General features: G+C 35.0%; 1 protein-coding gene across 2 annotated transcripts; it reads left to right on the plus strand.

The window, feature by feature from the left end:
* The first annotated feature begins 5938 nt into the window (after positions 1 to 5938).
* Positions 5939 to 16993, plus strand: LOC142627065 (uncharacterized). 2 transcript variants are annotated; one of them, XM_075800865.1, is made up of 8 exons: positions 5939 to 6097; positions 6351 to 6441; positions 6570 to 6637; positions 8474 to 8546; positions 9469 to 9587; positions 9682 to 9786; positions 12703 to 12802; positions 16668 to 16993. In XM_075800865.1, the coding sequence occupies exons 2-8, from the start codon at positions 6358 to 6360 to the stop codon at positions 16842 to 16844; spliced, it is 726 nt and encodes a 241-aa protein (XP_075656980.1). In that variant the 5' UTR covers positions 5939 to 6097; positions 6351 to 6357; the 3' UTR covers positions 16845 to 16993. The 2 variants fall into 2 exon arrangements, with proteins under 2 accessions (XP_075656980.1, XP_075656979.1); XM_075800864.1 differs by having other exon boundaries at positions 5960 to 6097; positions 6344 to 6441.
* The last annotated feature ends 1112 nt before the right edge of the window (positions 16994 to 18105 follow it).

An 18105-nucleotide genomic window follows, 5' to 3' on the forward strand; every position in this document is an offset into this window, starting at 1 on the left:
ATAAATGGTGCGAATTTTTTCTGCTTGGTTTGTGGAATTTGTGGCTGCAGAGGAATAGAATGGTGTTCAAGCAACAATCTAATAATCCAAATCTGGTTCAGGTGGTAGAAATGAAAACTCGTGAGCTTATGTATTGTGTGTTGGAGCCTAACACGGGGAAGGATAGGCAAGTTTTGCAGGTTAAATGGTTGATGCCAGCTGAGGGTTGGCTTAAACTTAATACTGATGGTGCCTTTGTAAATTCTAATGGGCACTTGGGCTGTGGTGGTTTGCTAAGAGATAGCATGGGACGTTTGGTAGTGGGTTTTGCAACAACCATTTGTGTTAGCTCAAGTATTGTTGTGGAGCTGTGGGCCTTGAGGGAAGGTTTGGGGCTGTGTTCAGAGAGGGGTGTACATGCTGTGGAAATAGAGCTTGATGCTACCGCAGCAATTTCCTTAGTTTCTAGCAATGTCAATACAAATGGTGACTTAACTAGTCTTATTGATGATTGCAAGGAATTGTTGCTGCGTCTGCCTCAAGTTAAATTGATACACTGCTTCAATGAAGCAAATTTTTGTGCCGATGCCTTGGCAAAACTTGGCTCAGCTTTTGCTGGGTTGTCTTTTGTTTTTGAAACCCCCCTGCTATATCCCATCTGCTGTATGATGATATGATGGCCGTTTATCTTCTTAGACACTGTATTGCTGCGCTCCTGGTAGTGTTTCTTAGTTTAATGATATTTCCTTGTTTACAAAAAAAGAAAAAGAAAAAGAATAATTCGATCCCAAGTATCTAGTGTGAACACAAGTCAAAAGCATTACCAATGCAAATATGTGACTTTTTCTTCTTTTTTGCCCTTTTGCCGAGTAGTATATGTTTCTATGTTAGTTGACAATTTAAGCTTGTTCAATATAAAATATCATTATTTTAATTAGACCTGTGAAATCAGAAAGGTTACCAGTAACCAAATACGTATGTATGTGGACAATTTTATGCTCCATTTACGTTAAGCCTTAAAACAATCATATTATGATGTTTGAAAATATTTCGAATAAACATTCTACTATTATGTTATTTAAACAACAATTTTTGTTATTTAAACAATACAATACGTATTTTCATAATACTTTTTCACCTGTTTATCTTGGGAGAGTGTTGAATTTATTATAAAAGTTTGTGTCTCACACATGGCGTTTTTTCATAAATAACTAAAAAATCCAAACTATATCATTAGTAAGCAAAGGTTTGAAACAAATTTGGTTTCTAACAAATCGAGTTCATTGGACTCGATTTTTGGCTTATAAATCAAGTACATTGTACTCGATTTCTCCATCACGGCACGGGCTGAGCTGGACAAGGAGTCCACGTAGGCACAAAAATCGAGTTCAATGAACTCGATTTTTGGTCATAAAAATCGAGTCCTTTGTACTCGATTTCCAATTTCCACATCTTACCATGTGAAGGTCACGGGCGCACATGATCACTTTAAAGTAAATCGAGTCTACTGGACTCGATTTTTGGTCCCCACCGGTTTTCGGGCACGTGGACATAACTTGAGTAAAGGAGACTCGATTTATTTGCTTCTAAAAATTGAGTCTACTGAACTCGATTTCTGTGAATGATCCCCAGCCCATCCACGTGTCATGTGGGTCCCAACTGAGACCTTTTTCCCCCCTTACCCGGCTCACACCCTCTCTTATGCTCTCACATTTTCTCTTCTGCTCTCACAGCAGCATCACTCACACAACTTACCTCATCACTCACACAACTTGCCTCTCATCACTCACACAACAATCACACTCAACTTTCATCAACTCTCAGGTAATGTTTTTACAATATTGATAATATTTTTTGTTAGTTAAATATAGTGGTTATTTGCTAGGTTATTTTTTTAAGAAACAATTAGAACATATTAGGAAAATTTTTGTTTTTTTGTTTGTTAGTGTAAATATTGTGATTAATTTATTTGTTAGTATATTGTGGGTAGTTTGTTAGTATATTGTGGGTAGTTTGTTAGTATATTGTGATTATTTGTTAGTTTTTTTTAATTATTATTATGATTAATTATTGGAAATACTTAGTACTAAATATTGTGATTAATGTTATTGCAACATATTTGGAAATATTGTTTTTTTTTTGTTAGTGTAAATATTGTGATTAAATTATTTGCTAAGTTTTTTTTAGAAAATTAATGTGATTAATTATTGGGAATTTTTAGTACCAAATATTGTGATTAATTATGTTATTACAACATATTGGGAATATTTGCTTATTTTTTGTTAGTGTAAATATTGTGATTAAATTATTTTCTAGGTTTTTAAAAAAAATTAATATTGTGATTAATTATTGGGAATATTTAGTATTGGGGAAATATTTAGTACCAAATATTGTGATTAATTATGTTATTAGATATTGAGAATATTTTTTTTGTTAGTGTAAATATTGTGATTAATAATATGCTAGGTTTTTTTTAAAAATTAATATTGGGAATATTTAGTACTAAATATTGTGATAAATTGTTAGGAATATTTAGTACTTTTAGGTTTTTGTCATTGGTATGAAATAGATTATGAGTTTGATACCTAAGACGCCCATTACAGTCTTTTTAGTATAAATTATTTCAAGATATAGTTGTTTCAGATTTGTAACAAAGATTTCAATGGGTAACTAGTTGCTATAATATTTTTGTTCATCATATCTTATTTGAATGGGTTTTGAAAGTCATGCCTCTAGAATGATTTGGATGTGAGTATATGCAAATTTGGTTGAGGTTAGTATTGTTGGCATGTCATACCCAAAGTTTTGTGATTGATGTTGATTGAGAGTTATAAATTTGTCACTAACACAATTGCACTTGATGATCTATAGGTTGATAATGATCTATATAAATATATACTACGATGGATCCCTTAGCAATGCCAACTCTTATGACGGATTTCCATTTCAAGGTCCGGGTATCCAGTGCTGTTATATGATGATACGTCATAAGTTAAAGACCTTGAGTGATTTGAAGATAAAAATTATGGAAGAGCTGCAACTGAACCCTGCTTTGCACGACATACATATTACTTTTCGTTCTCCACATGAAGTCCTCAATCAATGCATTAATTACAGATATATGGCGATAACAGAAGACAAACATGTGAAGTTCATGTTTCACAAGATGCGTCAATGGGAACAAGTAGCAAATTTTGATTTGGATCCTCTGTCCTTTAAGCACCACAGAATTAGTAACAATTCCAAGCATTTGCTCACATTCAACAGCCCACGTCAAGACACAACTTCCAACAATTGCCTCACCATCGATTGGAATCCCCAACAAAACTTCCACGTCTTGTAATGTGATCGTCATCTCACCATGTGGAAGGTGGAAGGTGGAAGGTGTGGGTTTCAGGCCGCCATCGCTCAACAAAGGCCGTTATCAAGTTATGATCAAGCTCTCTAAATGGGGTCCTATACAGCCCCTCTAATCCAATTCTCTTGACAATGTCGAGGACGCGATCATCCACCATCGGGCTTCGTTTTCGAAACTCCTCATTACGACCACGACATTTCAATACCCCCGGATCCTGCACATGATAGAACCATGGTGATGAGATGCAATATGCCAACTTATTTAACGAAGCGTTTGTAGTCTCCTTATTTTTTTTATACAAAAACCAAAAATACAAAAGCTATATATCAAGATTAAGGTTATGCTCAAGAAGAATTACATCAACAAAATCAGGATTATAGCCTAAAACGAAAATGATAGAGGTAGATAATTATTAAGCGACCATTTTGCAAGAGCATAAGCAATCTAACTCAATCCAACTAATGGGCATGACTATGCATTCAAAGCTAGCGATACCATTGACAAACTTAGGATTTTAGAAATGAAAAAAAAAATCAACATAATGTAAAAGGATAAGAAAAGAATATAGAAATTCAACAAGTCGTCGATTTTAATTTTACCTTGCCTTCCCAAACAGCAGACAATCGATGTTCTGTTAGAAACCTTAACACCGAAGGAACCCTGGGACCAAGACCGAACTCATTAACCACCTCAGCAACGGCAGCCATACTACATAAATTTTAGGGAGTCAAGAGTAATATAAGCCCATGTTCAAGATAAATTGGCAAGGATCTCAATGTATAGCCTAATTTATTGCACAATTCTCCAAATACCACTATGCACACATATAAAGATAATTTTCAAACATATTTGTTCCCTAACATCGTTTTCAAACTAATTACGAAACTAACATCTCAAGTTTCTTAAACTCGATTTCACTGTAGCAACTTAAGTATCAGAAACTTGAGTTCCACGTGAACTTGACTCTTTAACACTCGATTTCTCTTAAACAAAAACAGAACTAAAAGGAGAAATTAGCATAAGACACCCATTTTCAAACATATTCGTTAGTTAACATCGTTTTCAAAGTAATTAGCAAACTAACATTTCGAGTTTCTTAGACTCGATCAATTATCAAAACAATAACACGAAGCAACTATCCATTAATATATTACCAATTGCACAGGTAGTACATTTAACTTTTTAAATTTGAGTTAGAGTGGAAACATGAGTGACTACTGTGCCAAGCATGTGAAGTGTCCTGGGGTGATCGTGAAGCATACATATTATAAATGAGTTTCTAGATGTCCTTTTCTTAGCTTATGACTATGAATGAGTATTCACCACCCAGACTTGGCTTGATGATTGTAATCAGTGGCTTAAGGCTTAGTACATATTGTCCAAATCTTGCAAGAAAAAAAAAAGACAAGAAATATAACAAAGCCTCCTGGGCATGAGGATAAGTACATTCATTTCAAGTTTCAAACTGATATATATATATATATATATATATATATATATATATATATATATATATATATATATATATATATATATATATATAACAAAATCATTTCAAATTCAAAAAGCGTAATTCGAATGAAATGCAAAAATTAAAAATTCTGCCTAGTCTAAAAATTAAGACAAGCTTGTATAAGCATTAAACCCAAACCCTAAAAAACTATAACAACAAAAACCTAACACACTCCAACTCGAATTCAGCGACTCTAAACACTAAATTCCTATAATTCAGTGAAACAGGAACCTAACTCTTCAAACAAAAAGAAAATAAGGCAAAAAAAATAAAAACCTATCAAACTCCTTCAGTCGGGGAAGAGCTTGATGAACCAGGTGTGGAGGCGGACACTGTTAGAGGATCACAGCCAGATGTCGGAGTGAGTCGGAGTGTGAATGGATCAGCGTGGAGCAGTGGACATCGGCATATGTGGTGCGGGTTTGATGGTGATGCCGATGGGTTCACTGCAGTGGTGGTGGAGATGGTTTGGGTCTTTGGGTTGGGTTCACTACGATGGTGGTGGGGATGGTTTGGGTCTTTGGGTCAGATTTGGGTGTGTGGAGAGACGGTGGGAGAGTGTTTGAGAGACGATGTGGGTGTTTGAGAGACGATGTGGGTGTTTTTGAGAGACGATGGTGTGACTGACAGAGACGGTGGAGACTGAGAGAGATTTAACAGTGAGAGACAGTGGAGACTGAGAGAGATTTGAGAGTCAGACTGAGAGAGACAGTGAGAGTGTTTGAAATTGAGGGATTAATTGAAATTGAGCTTCAAAGAAATCGAGTTCAATGGACTCGATTTACTAATTTCCTAATTCGTCCAATGGACTCGATTTCTAGGTCGACGTGGACTCCCTGTCCACGTCAGCTGCTACCAGATGAATAAATCGAGTACATTATACTCGATTCATAAGCTCAAAATCGAGTTCTCTGGACTCGATTTGTTAGGAACTAAATTTGTTTCAAACCTTCGTTTACTAATGATATAGTTTTGATTTTATAGTTATTTAAAAAAAAAAATTCCTCACACCTGGCAATTGCCTAAATACCAAAAGAATGAACCTTTATGTTAAAAAAAAAAAAAGAAAAAAAAGAATGAACCCGCCCAAGAAGTGGGGCAAAAGGGAGAAAACGTAAAATATGTAAGGGCATATTTGGAAGAAGTAGAAGAGGCAGAGCAGAGGAGATCGGCGTGAGAGACAGAGTGAGACTGAGATCGAAACTGATTTTGGGTGCAAGGGGTGCTCTCAAAACGCAGCGTTTCAGGTTTGGATTTATTTTTTTTTACTTCTTCTTTTGCCCCTCTCCCACCGTGTCCCGCCCCAAGCGTACGACACGGGCACGGCAGGCAGAAATTGCCGTGTCTGTGCTTTACGCACTCTTGATGTGGACACAATACACAAGATCATCAATTTTTTTTTTTTTAATGGCAGCATCTTTGTGAAAATTGAATTGAGTTTGGTTTGATAATATGAAATGGGATTTGTTTAGTTTATTGAATGACGGTGTCAGTGTGTAGGATTGTGATGGGAATTAGTAAAACGGAAGTGAACTTAAAGAGGTTGCTTGCGGCTGCACCTCAACAAAAAAACCAGGCAAAACTTGTACATGTATGTCTCTCTAAACTCTATACATCTCTCTTCTCTTCTGATATGTATATATCTTAGCAATTATTATAGTGAAAAATATATAAATAAATACCAATTTCTGTATAATATATGCATGTGAATTTTTGTAGTATGTTGCTACATTACGAGAACAATTAGAACAGCTTGCTGAAGAGAGAACTTCCGAAGGCTTACCAAGGTCACCATTCTCTATCTCTCTCGATGTCTATAAGTATATTTTTTTGATAAGTAAATGGTTTTCCATCTATACTAAACATGATAATTGGTGACTTGAGACATTTTTAATTAGAGGTCATTGATGGGGTTGGTAGTGCCTGCCAACCATGGGTATGGGTATTAGCGGTTCAATGGAAGGCGGCCCGGCATGGAGTTTCTCAAAATTCCCATCCATCAATTTTGATTCTTTGAATTCAGTGGATTGTGTTTAGAACTTACTATTATTTTTAATTTTCCAAAAAAAAAAAAAAAAAAAAAGCTTACATAGGAGTGTCCTGTTTGTGTGGTGACTTGGGTTGCAAGATATTGATGTAAGTTTTAATCACATTTCAATTTTAGGAGTTGGGAGTTCTTTCCAGGTTGAAATGTTGGAAAGAGAGGGCAGAAAGATAAAGACGTTGCCAAATCGTTATTGTGTTAAAGTTAATACCTTTGCTATTTTATTTGGGATTTGAAAATAGGTTACTCATTAGAGGAGTTTTCGTTGTGATTTTTAAAGTCATGAATCATTGAAAAAGTCCCTCTTGGACTAATTGCCAATGAGCTCTAGATTAATTGGCACCTCTTTCACTTGTAAGTGTGTGGAAGTTGCAAGGTGGAGGGTGAGGTCGTAGGTTCAAAATCCATAGGGTGCATGTGTTACTTACAAATAGAAAAAGTCCCTTTTTGACTGATCAAAATTTATTGGTTTCTATAGTAAAGGAAAGAGCCCAATACCGAACAGGCCAGGTATCAAGTTGTGCACTCAAAATAAACATGTCTCCTTGTGGTAGCAATGCGACCTCGTATGGTGAATTTTAAGATAATACAAGCCACATAGAACAAATATTATTTTCCTTTCTATTTTTTTAGAATATTTTATTTCTATAGTGAATTTTTAGATATTCCCTAGCTTCATTTTTTGAAGGTAATGACAAGGGATAACTAAAAAAGCTTTAGGTCGTAGGTCTTTTTTTTCTTTTTCAAAGGACGTTAGGTGCTTAGTTGCTTATGGTAATTAGATCAGAAGGTAGTTCTAGGAATGAAAGAGAACATTTTTCCAATCCTAAGCCTCTAAAGAAGTCTAAACTTGCTTTGAAAATGTCATTGAGATGTTTCATGAAGGTTTTTAAGGTTTGGGAGAGATTTTAGCGTGTGTATATACATATATTTAGTCACTTTTTTCCCCCTGCTGCAACATAAGTAATTAATCTTGGACTCAGTTGATTTTTTTCCCCTTCTTTTCATATTTTAAATGGAGTTAATGCTGATGGTTGCTCATTATAATTCCAACAAGAAATCTTTGACTGAATTAGCTTTGAAAAGATACTTATTGCATACTACCAAGATTTCTTTAATAGAAAGTGCTACTTATGCACGATTTAACACTTTTTTCTAGGGTTACTTGCATACTGTTACATAATAGTTAGTTAGTTTTTTTTTTTTTTTTTTTACAAGATAGAATTCTACTCTAACCTAATCTAAGTGTATATGTGTGTGAGTCTCCCTCCTGGAGACTTGAACCCCAGCTCTTGCCCCCCACACCCCACAAGCACTTATACTTGTGGAGTGACCATCGCACCAAGGGTGTGCGGTGGTTAATTCTTCGTTTATCAAAAGAGTTCATTCTTCATTGTTATTCTTAGATCCAATGAAAACCTGTTTGACAAGAACCATTTGCAATTGGCTGACTTTGAAATGATAGTTATCTTCACTCTTGTTTTTTTGGGTTGCTGATTCAGGTGCTCTACTGGTGCTATTATGGTTGTTAGGATTGCATTCTTATTTGTCTAAACATCTCTTGAACATGTTTGTACAGGGTTTCAAAGGCAGTGGTCAATGATTATTCAGAGAAGATTGAAGCAATTGCTTCCAAATTAGCTGCCCCATTGGTGCGTGTACATTATAAGCAGGATTATATGTTGGTTTACATAGGTACTTAAGATTTTGGTCATTTAAGGAGAGTACTATTAAATTCGTAATTTTTAGAATTATGTTTTTGTTATGAGTTGAAGAAGCTTTGCTTATGAAAAAACTAATTATGCTAACAAAAGATTAGATTTCTATAATAAAGAAGTAGATTTTTCCTTCAAGAGTTGAAGATGCGTCAAACTTATGTGGTGATTTCATTATTAATTGGGAGGGAAGCTGGAATGATTTTGGTGAATAAAACCTGTACAGAGTTTGTCAGTAGTGATGAAAGTGGCAGGAATACTTTTTTTTCTTTCTTAAAAAGGGTTGGGGAGGGGGGGGGGGTAGGGGGCAGTGGGGGTGTTTAAGTGATATATGGGAAGACTAAACAGAGAAGGGAATGGACATCAAATAGCCTGTAAATCCTGTACTGCTTTTTATCTTGAATTTATGGTAATGAATTAAAATTTAAAGAGATTGGGTGTTCCAATCCAAACATCATAATTGATTCATATATGTGAATAACAGGTTTAAGTTTTCAATTCAAACCTAATGGGCCTTCTTTTCACTGTTGTGAAATCATGGCTCCGATTAGTTCTATTTGATACAAGTATTGTAGAGGTAAAGCTTGTTGATTTGTCTGTCTCTGTCTCTCTATTTTTGTTTCTTTCTTTTTCTTCTTGAGTTATTATAAACCTCACAAAATGTTGTTCTTCGTTGACTACACTTGGATAATGAAAGTATTATTTATTTGGCACTTGTCTGATGCAGTGATTTGTCACTGTTTTCCTGTGACTCCCTATATAATTTTAATTTTATGAGATTGCCTTGTTTCTATGTTCCTAAGTTAAATTCACATGTTAGAATAGATTTTCTTGATCCTAATAATTATCCCATTTTCAGACTACACCTGATACCCAGGTATCCCAGGAGCCCTTGGAAGAGACTGCTGTAAATGAAAGCCCTTCTAAAACAGGAGAAAATCACATTCTTCCTACTCCAAGACTAAGAAGAAGATTTGTGTATGTGAATTGGAATTATCATGATTTGGTTAACTTGTTGGCTCTTTTCTATGTCGTGGCTTGTCAACTCTTACCGTTTTGGTTTACTGATCAGGCCTGCATCAAATAGTGAAGATAGAATTCATGACACTACTGGGGCTGATTCATCTGCACCTGTCAAACTGGATGCTGCAGCACAAGCACACATTGAAAAGCACAGGTAAAATTTTAAATTTCTGTTGTTATGCAATAACGAATTCATAACATAAAAGGTCATTTCCTGGTCCTGATTTTTCCGGAGCAGAGTCCACAAAAGCAATGTTTATGCCAGTGAGGTCAAAGGCAATATGATCTTGCCTAGGTGTTTGGGTGAGGCAAAGCACCGTATAATGGATTTGGACCTTTCAGTGGAGGAGACTTTAATTAGGTGCTTGTTTTTTGCCTAGCGTGCATCCTGGCCAAAGTGACAGCTGCCTGGAGCGTGCATATCATCAAATTAACAGATTTTGTCTTTAATTTAGCATAATTACCACCAATTTACTTATTCCAATACCAGTAGAATAAGGTTTTTCAATTCAATAAATCTTGACCTTCTTGAAATGACTATACACAATTAATAAAACTTGTCAATATAGTGCCAGCGAAATGAAGACCATAGAACCAAGTCAAAATATAAGCATTAAGAAAGACATTGTTGTACCTTTTATATGTGTCACTATATGTTAGTTGTCTCAAGTCAATTTTTTAAGGTTAAGTCTGTTTCCTTTCTTTTATTTATTTCTCTATGATTTTATTTAAAATTTTCTTTTTCTCTTTCTTTGTAAAGAAAATCAATTACTTATAAGAAAGAAGAAAACGTTAGATCAAAATTTTTAATATTTTATTTTTTATGAACTAATATTTGATGATGTTAACAATGATAGGTTTGTGAATGTTTATAACTTTAATATCCTGCATATTTTTGGCTCCTTGCTGCATTCAAAAGTGCACATCTTTTTTGGTGCCTCACTATTTGGGCAATATAGGTATCTAGTGCATCGAGGGTGAATTTTCCCTTTGACTACCTGGGTTCCAGTATATGAGTTGTTTAAAATGGATCAAAGGTTCTTTTTGCACAACACTGACTATGAACATGATTGGATAAATTTATGGGATTAAATGTTGTTGTTGACTCAAATACCTTATGCTAGTTGGGTTTAAGTGCTCACTTCACTTTAGATTTTTTAAGTAATAGTGTGAGGGAACTATGTGGCAAACTAAATTACTTTACCGCTACAAGAACTGCAATTTTCTTTTAAAAGTTTTAGAAAGAAAAAAAGATCAATCTAATCCATACATCCGTTTTAATTGTGGAGGTTTGGAGTTGAGAAGGAGCATCTTTGGAGACTTGCATCATTTATGTGAAATATGGATAAACTTAGGGTGTTCGACAACAGAGGTGGTTAGGGGATCACATGGAATTCACCCATGGAAGAAGTATTAGAGCAGGGTTGAATAAATTTTCTTAATATATTTTGTTTGGCGTTGGAGTTGCTCCCATGTTCATCTTTTGATTTGACCTTTGTGTCCTTTCAAAGAGCTTTTTTTCTTTACCTGTTTAGATTGGCAATGGATAAGGACTCCTCAATTCACTCAGTCCTTTCAAGATTGAGAATTAGCACCCACAGAGTATCTGTTTGACGTATTGTATTCAAAGTTTTTGTCTAGTCAACGAGAGTATCAATTATCCTAGATTTCAACTAAAAATGTAAAGTTTGAAGTCAGCTTTAATCATGATGTTCTGAGAGAATTTATAGGATTACATTTTGCATGGAGGTGCATTTGGCACACTAAGGTACCTGGGAAGATTGCTTTTATTGTTTGGACTGCAACATTGGGTAATATTTTGAAGGTGGATAACGTTTAGAAATGAAGCATTGTGGTTGTTGATTGGTCTTGTATGTGCGAGAATAGCAGGGAGTCAATTGAGAACTTTCTACTTCTTTGTTCAGTGGCTCAAGATATTTGTTAATTTGTTCTTTATTTGCGGTATTAAGGGTTATGCTGAAGACTGTACCACAGATGCTATAGTATTGGCAAGGAAGATTTTAATGTCACAAGAGTTCCAAAATATGGAAAGCAGTTCTATTATTTGTGTTGTGGACAATTTGGCTAGAGAGGAACTGTAGATGGTGTTGGATGCCCAAATGCCCAAGTCAAGTTCTTAAGCAGTTTTTATTAAGATCTTTGTATGATTGGATGACAACCTTGTTAGTATCTCTTCATTTTGGGCATTGCCTAAGATAATTTAGACGTAGGCAGACATAAAAAGAATAGAATATTGAGCTCTAACAGAAATGTTAAGTATATTAATTTCGTATGTGTATACGGTATTGGCTCTGTTGGTTGAGAAACTCAATATCTCTTTTTTATTTTTTTTGATAAATAATGAAATTTTATAAATCAAAAGGCAAAAGCCCCAGGTATACCGGGAGTGTACATGGAAAGTGTTACATCAAGATCGAAAATTACAATGATCAAGCATAACAAAAAGATTAGAGCAAGAAAAAGAAGAGAAAATAGAACACCAAGCAAACAAAGAGTGGAGAAGGAGAGATTTAATCTCAAGAATCAACCGTTCCATTCCCTCAAAGCATCTATTGTTCCTTTCCCGCCAAAGACACCATTAAAAATTTAATATTTTACCTAGAGATTGTTCCTTTCCCGTCAAAGCATCTATTTATGTTTACCTAGGATTTAATATTTCTTATTTGCCTTATGAAAGTTATGATATAAAAAATACATTTTGAAAGATAGATCTCTATATTTATTTGGACTATTTTAGTTAATTTTTCAATTTTTCTAATTTAATATATTTATTTATCTTTCAAATAATTATTAAATTAATAATGACATCATCACAGTTTAACCTCAATTTAATCTCGGTCCGACCTCAAAAATCTTGAAAAGGATAAAAATTACTTTTCAAAAAAAAAAAAGGATAAAAAAATTAAATTAAATCAAATCCTTTTAATAGCATCAATCACAAACAGTCTGGTCCAACAATATCAATTAGCATTAATAGGTGTAATTTTGTATCCAATCACTGTTCTACCTATTGTGTGGTTCTGAATCTTTTCTGAATTTCTTGTCACAGAAAGCTTCAAGAGGACTTGACTGATGAAATGGTTGGTTTGGCACGGCAACTTAAGGAGAGCAGTCTGATGATGAGCAATTCCTTGCAACGCACTGAAAATGTAAGAACTCTCATATATATGTAACAAGTCTTGCATCACCTGAAATATGTAAGTTCAATGCATAGTTTCATAAGTATGTTAATTGGTTAAAGAAAATGTTGGAAGAATCAATCCTGCATCTTTTAGAGGAGGTGGGAGTGGATAATCTGGTAATCACTTTTTCACTTGTGGGCAGTTTTGCTAATATGCATAAAAGATTGTAACTGCTATTCTGTTGTTCTGGAATCTTCTTTCCTTCAGTATGCCTTTTCCTTCTTTTTTCCTGTTTGGGGGGGGGTGTTTAGGGGGAGGGTGTTCTTTCGTAAATCATACTTAGTCACATAGTCTCTTATTCATTTTTTGGACATCCCAAAATTTTGTGCCATTTAAAAAGTCATATTTATAAAGGTTTTTAAATAACATGCACTTACACCCGTTGAACTTTGGTTAGTTGCAGTTACGCCCCTATACTTATCCAAAAAAAAAACTTTTTCTTTCGACAATTTAGTATATAAATTTTGATACTATAGTAGTTAGATTCCCTTAAAAAAATTTCTTTCAATCAAATTTAACCTCTTTTGCACCAAATCATTAATAAAAATGATGTAAATGAGGGTGTCTTACTTCAACAACATAAAAATTTAGAGGGTCTATTCTATTTATTACAGTGCCAGAGTTTATGTACTAAATTGGTAAAAAAAAGGGTTAAGGGGGCCTATGTGCTATGGTACTATAGTTTATGTACTAAATTGGCTAAAATAAAAATACAGGGATGCAAGTGCAACTGTCCCAAAGTTCAGAGGTTGTAAGTGCATTTTACTCAAATTTTTTGGTTTCTTAAATTACCTTTGTAAAGGGAGAATTTGAAATGTTACAGAACATTATCAATGGGGTTCTAAGTTTTGAATTTTGGTGATTTGCCGTGCTCTAAATCCATGATCCCTTTAACAGTTGGATTTTGTAAAGGGGGTATCTCTATTTGGATAGAGGCTACATATGCTAAAATTTAAGACAGAAGAGATTGCTTATTCTATGTATTATGTATAGAAAATTTTGGTTTTGCTTTAACACTCTTGAATGGTTAAGGGTTAATCCCAACTGTTTTTCTTGGTCTTTTGTAATTGGTTTTTGGTTTTCCCTTTCTCCTTTTATTAGTAAGTTATATACATATCCAGTGGGCTATGAATGCACAATATCACCCTCCAAACTATTCTTACTGGAGAAGGAAATGCCATTTGTGCTAGAGCTCATTGGCCTTTGGAATAGTGTTTGAATGCACGACTCATCCTCAACTTATGCTCTCTCTTTCTGTCTCTCTCAGTAAATTGTACATGCACCCAGTGGGTGTTGCGCACATTATCACCTCACTCAGGCCTAAACTACAATAGCTTGAGTTTTTTAGCCTTTGGTAATAGTTAATTAGAGAAGGTGAATGAATAGGCGCTGCAGCCTGCAGCTCTCTGGTACATAGACTAAAAAAAGTTTTAGATCTATTTTGTTAAATTTTTTCACTAAGATTGGCACCATGTTTTTCTTTGGGTTCAAATTGTTGTTCTAAAACTACTAGTAAATTATCAGGAAAGGAACAGATAATTAGATGGTTGTTCCTTGATGCCTCAATGGGTTTCCACTTTTCATTCCTTTAATCTGCAGTTCTCTGCTAGCCATATTACCTAGTTTTCCATGCAAATGAAAACAAGGTGAAGAGGATCCACCCTGGTGTGACTCTTCGGCAGTTCCCAAAGTACTAAAACTTTCCATCATTCCAAAGTACTGATCTCCTTGTCAAGCTAACATCGTTAACTGTGAGAGTTACCTACTGATCTTGAAAACCCAACTACCAAGGATTTGTTTGGTGAAGTTACTAGCTATTTTAGTTTAGTGTTAAGAGTGTCACTCGCTAATCTCAAACCCCAAAAACTTGTTTAAAGAAGTTGCATTTTGTGCATCTTAAAATTTTTCCATGTCAATATTCAACTTCATGCTAGACCATTTCCTTTTTTTACATTTTAAGTAATTGAGCATTTCCTTGCAAGTACTATGTTATAACCACACTGTTTGCAAAGTATAAAGTCATGTTGATTTAGAGCAATGACTATGTGATGCGGGCAATGCAAGAAATTTTTTAATTAGTATTATTTATGTTTGCAAGTCAATTGTACTTTTATATTTTAGGTCCTAGTAGTTTATTATGCTATTAGAATTTTAATTTTGAAGCAAGGTTATTTTTGTAATAAGGCAATTAGGGTTTCCTACACCAATTAGAGCTAGTTTAATAATCCTTTATAAGCAACTTATTGTACTCCTTGAGGAGATGGTTGATATTTTGATGAATGAAAAAAATGGCATTTTGGTCTCTCTTTGGTCTAGTGCTCTGGTGCTGACTTCAGTTCCACCCTAAGTGTTGACTCCTAATGGTTTTCCTGTTTGGTACTAACTCCAAGCCAGGTCTAGGTGCTGACTCGTAGGTCATATCCTTTTTTATTTTACTATTGTTTTAGTTTTGGTTTGGTTGTCCTGCTTCACTATGCATGGAGATCAGGGAGCAATGACTAGTCATGAAGTGTTTGATTCTAACTTCAAGGTGTTAATTCTGTGAGCATGTTATACACTTCGGACATGAACTAAGTGGATAAATGGCATTCTAAAGATTGATTTTCCAATCATTTTTATCTCACCATTTCAATGATAGTATGATTAGGATACCTTTATTCTTCTTAGTTACCTCCGATCATTTCAATGGAAACCTTATGTGAAGATAGTTTGTGTTTTCTAGAGTTTGGTAGAATCTTAAGAAATGGGTCAAAGGAAAACTATGTATGATCAATGAAAAAAGTATGGCTTATTTTTTAGAGGTTGTTTTCTGCTAAAATTTTCTGGAAAACAACTCTATCTCACGCCAAGCTAAATAAAAGAAGCCAAGAAATAGTTTTTCAACTCATTTTAAGATTGCTACCAAACATAGGAAAATGAGATAGATTTTTAGAAAATTCTTCTTGGAAATTGACTCATTTTTCAGAAAACATTAACGTTGAAACAATTGATGTCATAATAATATTGAAAATGCTACAGGAAGTCAATTTATTTTACGATAATAACTGTTGAATTTTTAAATTGTTTTAAATTTCAACAAAAATCAGTTGTACCACCATCACTGTTCTGCTTTTCATTTATGCCAACTTTTAGCCCCCCGTAACCCCACACCTCTTTCACTGCATCATTGCTGCTATCTCATTACCGCTATTCATAAGCCAAGGCTACATTCAAATGACCCTTTTTCTTCTTACAAGAATAGAGTAGAGGATGAGTCATGGGTTCAAGATCCGCTACATGTGTCATACTTCTCATTTTCAAGGTCTGGGATTCAATCTGTGGTGGGTGCAGGATTAGTGGGATTATCTTGTATAGTTGTAAAAAGAATTTGGTTTTGGCTAAATGCAATCAGGTACTATTTTGAAGTCTGTACATTCTCAATATCATTGCCTTCATTTGGAGTCTAGTCACCACAGGGTTTTCCATCACTGCACCACCCTGTACTGCAACAAAAACATAATCAGCCATTACAGATCCCTCTTTCACCTCCACCACAATTTCTTTATTCTCTTGGATTGTCAACACAATTGTCATGCACTGGGTATGTCCTTTGATAGAAACTTGAATACATGCCTATTCATCCCATGGTGTCGTTCTCTCGGAAGGATCATATTTAAATCACATGGTGTTCTCTTGGGAGGATCTTATTGTAATCACTTCATTACTGTGTTTACCCTGAACAATAATGACTGAATTCTTAATCTCGTTAAATAGCTTTCACCTTTTTCTGTTTCATGTTTTTGGTGTTGACTGATGATCAAGTAGTCTCATAACTTGATTGTGCTGAGTGCAGATACTTGATTCTACCGAGGAAGCTGTTGAGCATAGCTTGGCAAGTACTGGGCGTGCCAATGTGCGAGCCATGAAGATATACTCTGAGAGCTCTAAGACATCGTGCTTCACATGGCTTGCGATGTTTGCAATGACATGTATTTTCATCATGGTAGTGCTTCTAATTCGTGTAACCTGAAGAGCTTCCTGTTTTATTCATTTTTCTTCAGGATGTTTGTTCTTTCATCTTTGAGATGATATTCCAAACACAGTGTTTAATACTGTTCATAACTGTATGCCAAGCATTGTTCAGTTTAAAGTAGCTAGTTTTACATTTTCTCTTCACAACTCCACATATAGATGGACATTTTGTTACACAAAAAATTAATAAATAAAGAGGATATACAACAGAGGTCAAGGCATGCTTTTGGCTGTATATGGACATTTTTATCTCTGGATTTCAGTATATAAAGTTTATTTATAATTTTTTACCGATAAAAAAAGTTCATGTATAAATCTAAGTTGTGGTTTAAAATTTATGGTAAGTTCCTGAAAGAGGTCGTCTGAGCAACAATAGTTTTCTCTTTGGTTATAAATGGAACACCCAAAATTGAATACGCATTTTGAAAATTGTTTTTCGATACCCACATTAACATATGACAAAAGGCAAATATATCAAGTTCAGCATTGCAAAATTGCTGGTTGTACCCGGCAGTGATGAATTGAAGGAATTGGAGGTCTGTCAGCGATGCTTGCTCTCTCCAGTGGGGACTTTTCTTCTTGTTGCAGATCTGTTCCAAGTACTTGCTGCCAGTGAGTACAATGATGTGTCGACGGGCTAAATTCTTATCTTGTAAGCTTGCCTCCAATGCTTCCTGAATTGCCATGTTAGTAGTTGAGGCTCCAGTACTATTGCATCCTACAAACATTCTGGTTCCTTCATTGTTCTTAGCTTCATAAGCATGCCCGCTTCTTCTAAATTTCTTGTTTCTCTTCCCATCAATCTTGATTATATAGCTGCCAGTTCCTGATAACTCCCCCCACCCCCATCCCATCTTGTTTTGACACTCTTGCTGAGAGGGTTGATTTAAGCTTAAGCTTAAGCTTCTTGGTACCTGCATGAGAGTTTAAGATGTGAGTAAAACATCAGTTGGATTGGGACACTTCCCTTACGGGCCTACGGCCTGGTTTCTGTCATTCCAGATTGTCCAGAGGGTGGTGAAAATGGTTTGCAAGTAAATCATATTTTTCTTGTTCCAACCTTTAATTATTTAAGACACAACTAGCCTGCCATTAATTAACCTCAATCTGGTTGAGGTTCTTCTGCAGTTCTGATAGGAAGAACAAAACCATGCCACGCTGCTCTAACAAGGGGGCAGTAGAGAAACGGATGTGAGGAAGTTTCGCTATCTTCACTGCACAAAGGGTAAGTGACAATAGCTGGTTACCTCTACTGCCAA

The sequence above is a fragment of the Castanea sativa genome, chromosome 3, assembly GCF_040712315.1.
Source record: "Castanea sativa cultivar Marrone di Chiusa Pesio chromosome 3, ASM4071231v1".
In the NCBI taxonomy this organism is placed as follows: Eukaryota; Viridiplantae; Streptophyta; class Magnoliopsida; order Fagales; family Fagaceae; genus Castanea; species Castanea sativa.

Excerpts from the sequence above, each read along its gene's own strand:
- LOC142627065 (XM_075800865.1), top strand. The coding sequence starts at position 6,358 with ATGGGAATTAGTAAAACGGAAGTGAACTTAAAGAGGTTGCTTGCGGCT. Across the intron at positions 9,588-9,681 it reads AGACTAAGAAGAAGATTTGT|GCCTGCATCAAATAGTGAAG; the intron begins GTATGTGAATTG and ends TTTACTGATCAG. Across the intron at positions 9,787-12,702 it reads GCACACATTGAAAAGCACAG|AAAGCTTCAAGAGGACTTGA; the intron begins GTAAAATTTTAA and ends TTCTTGTCACAG.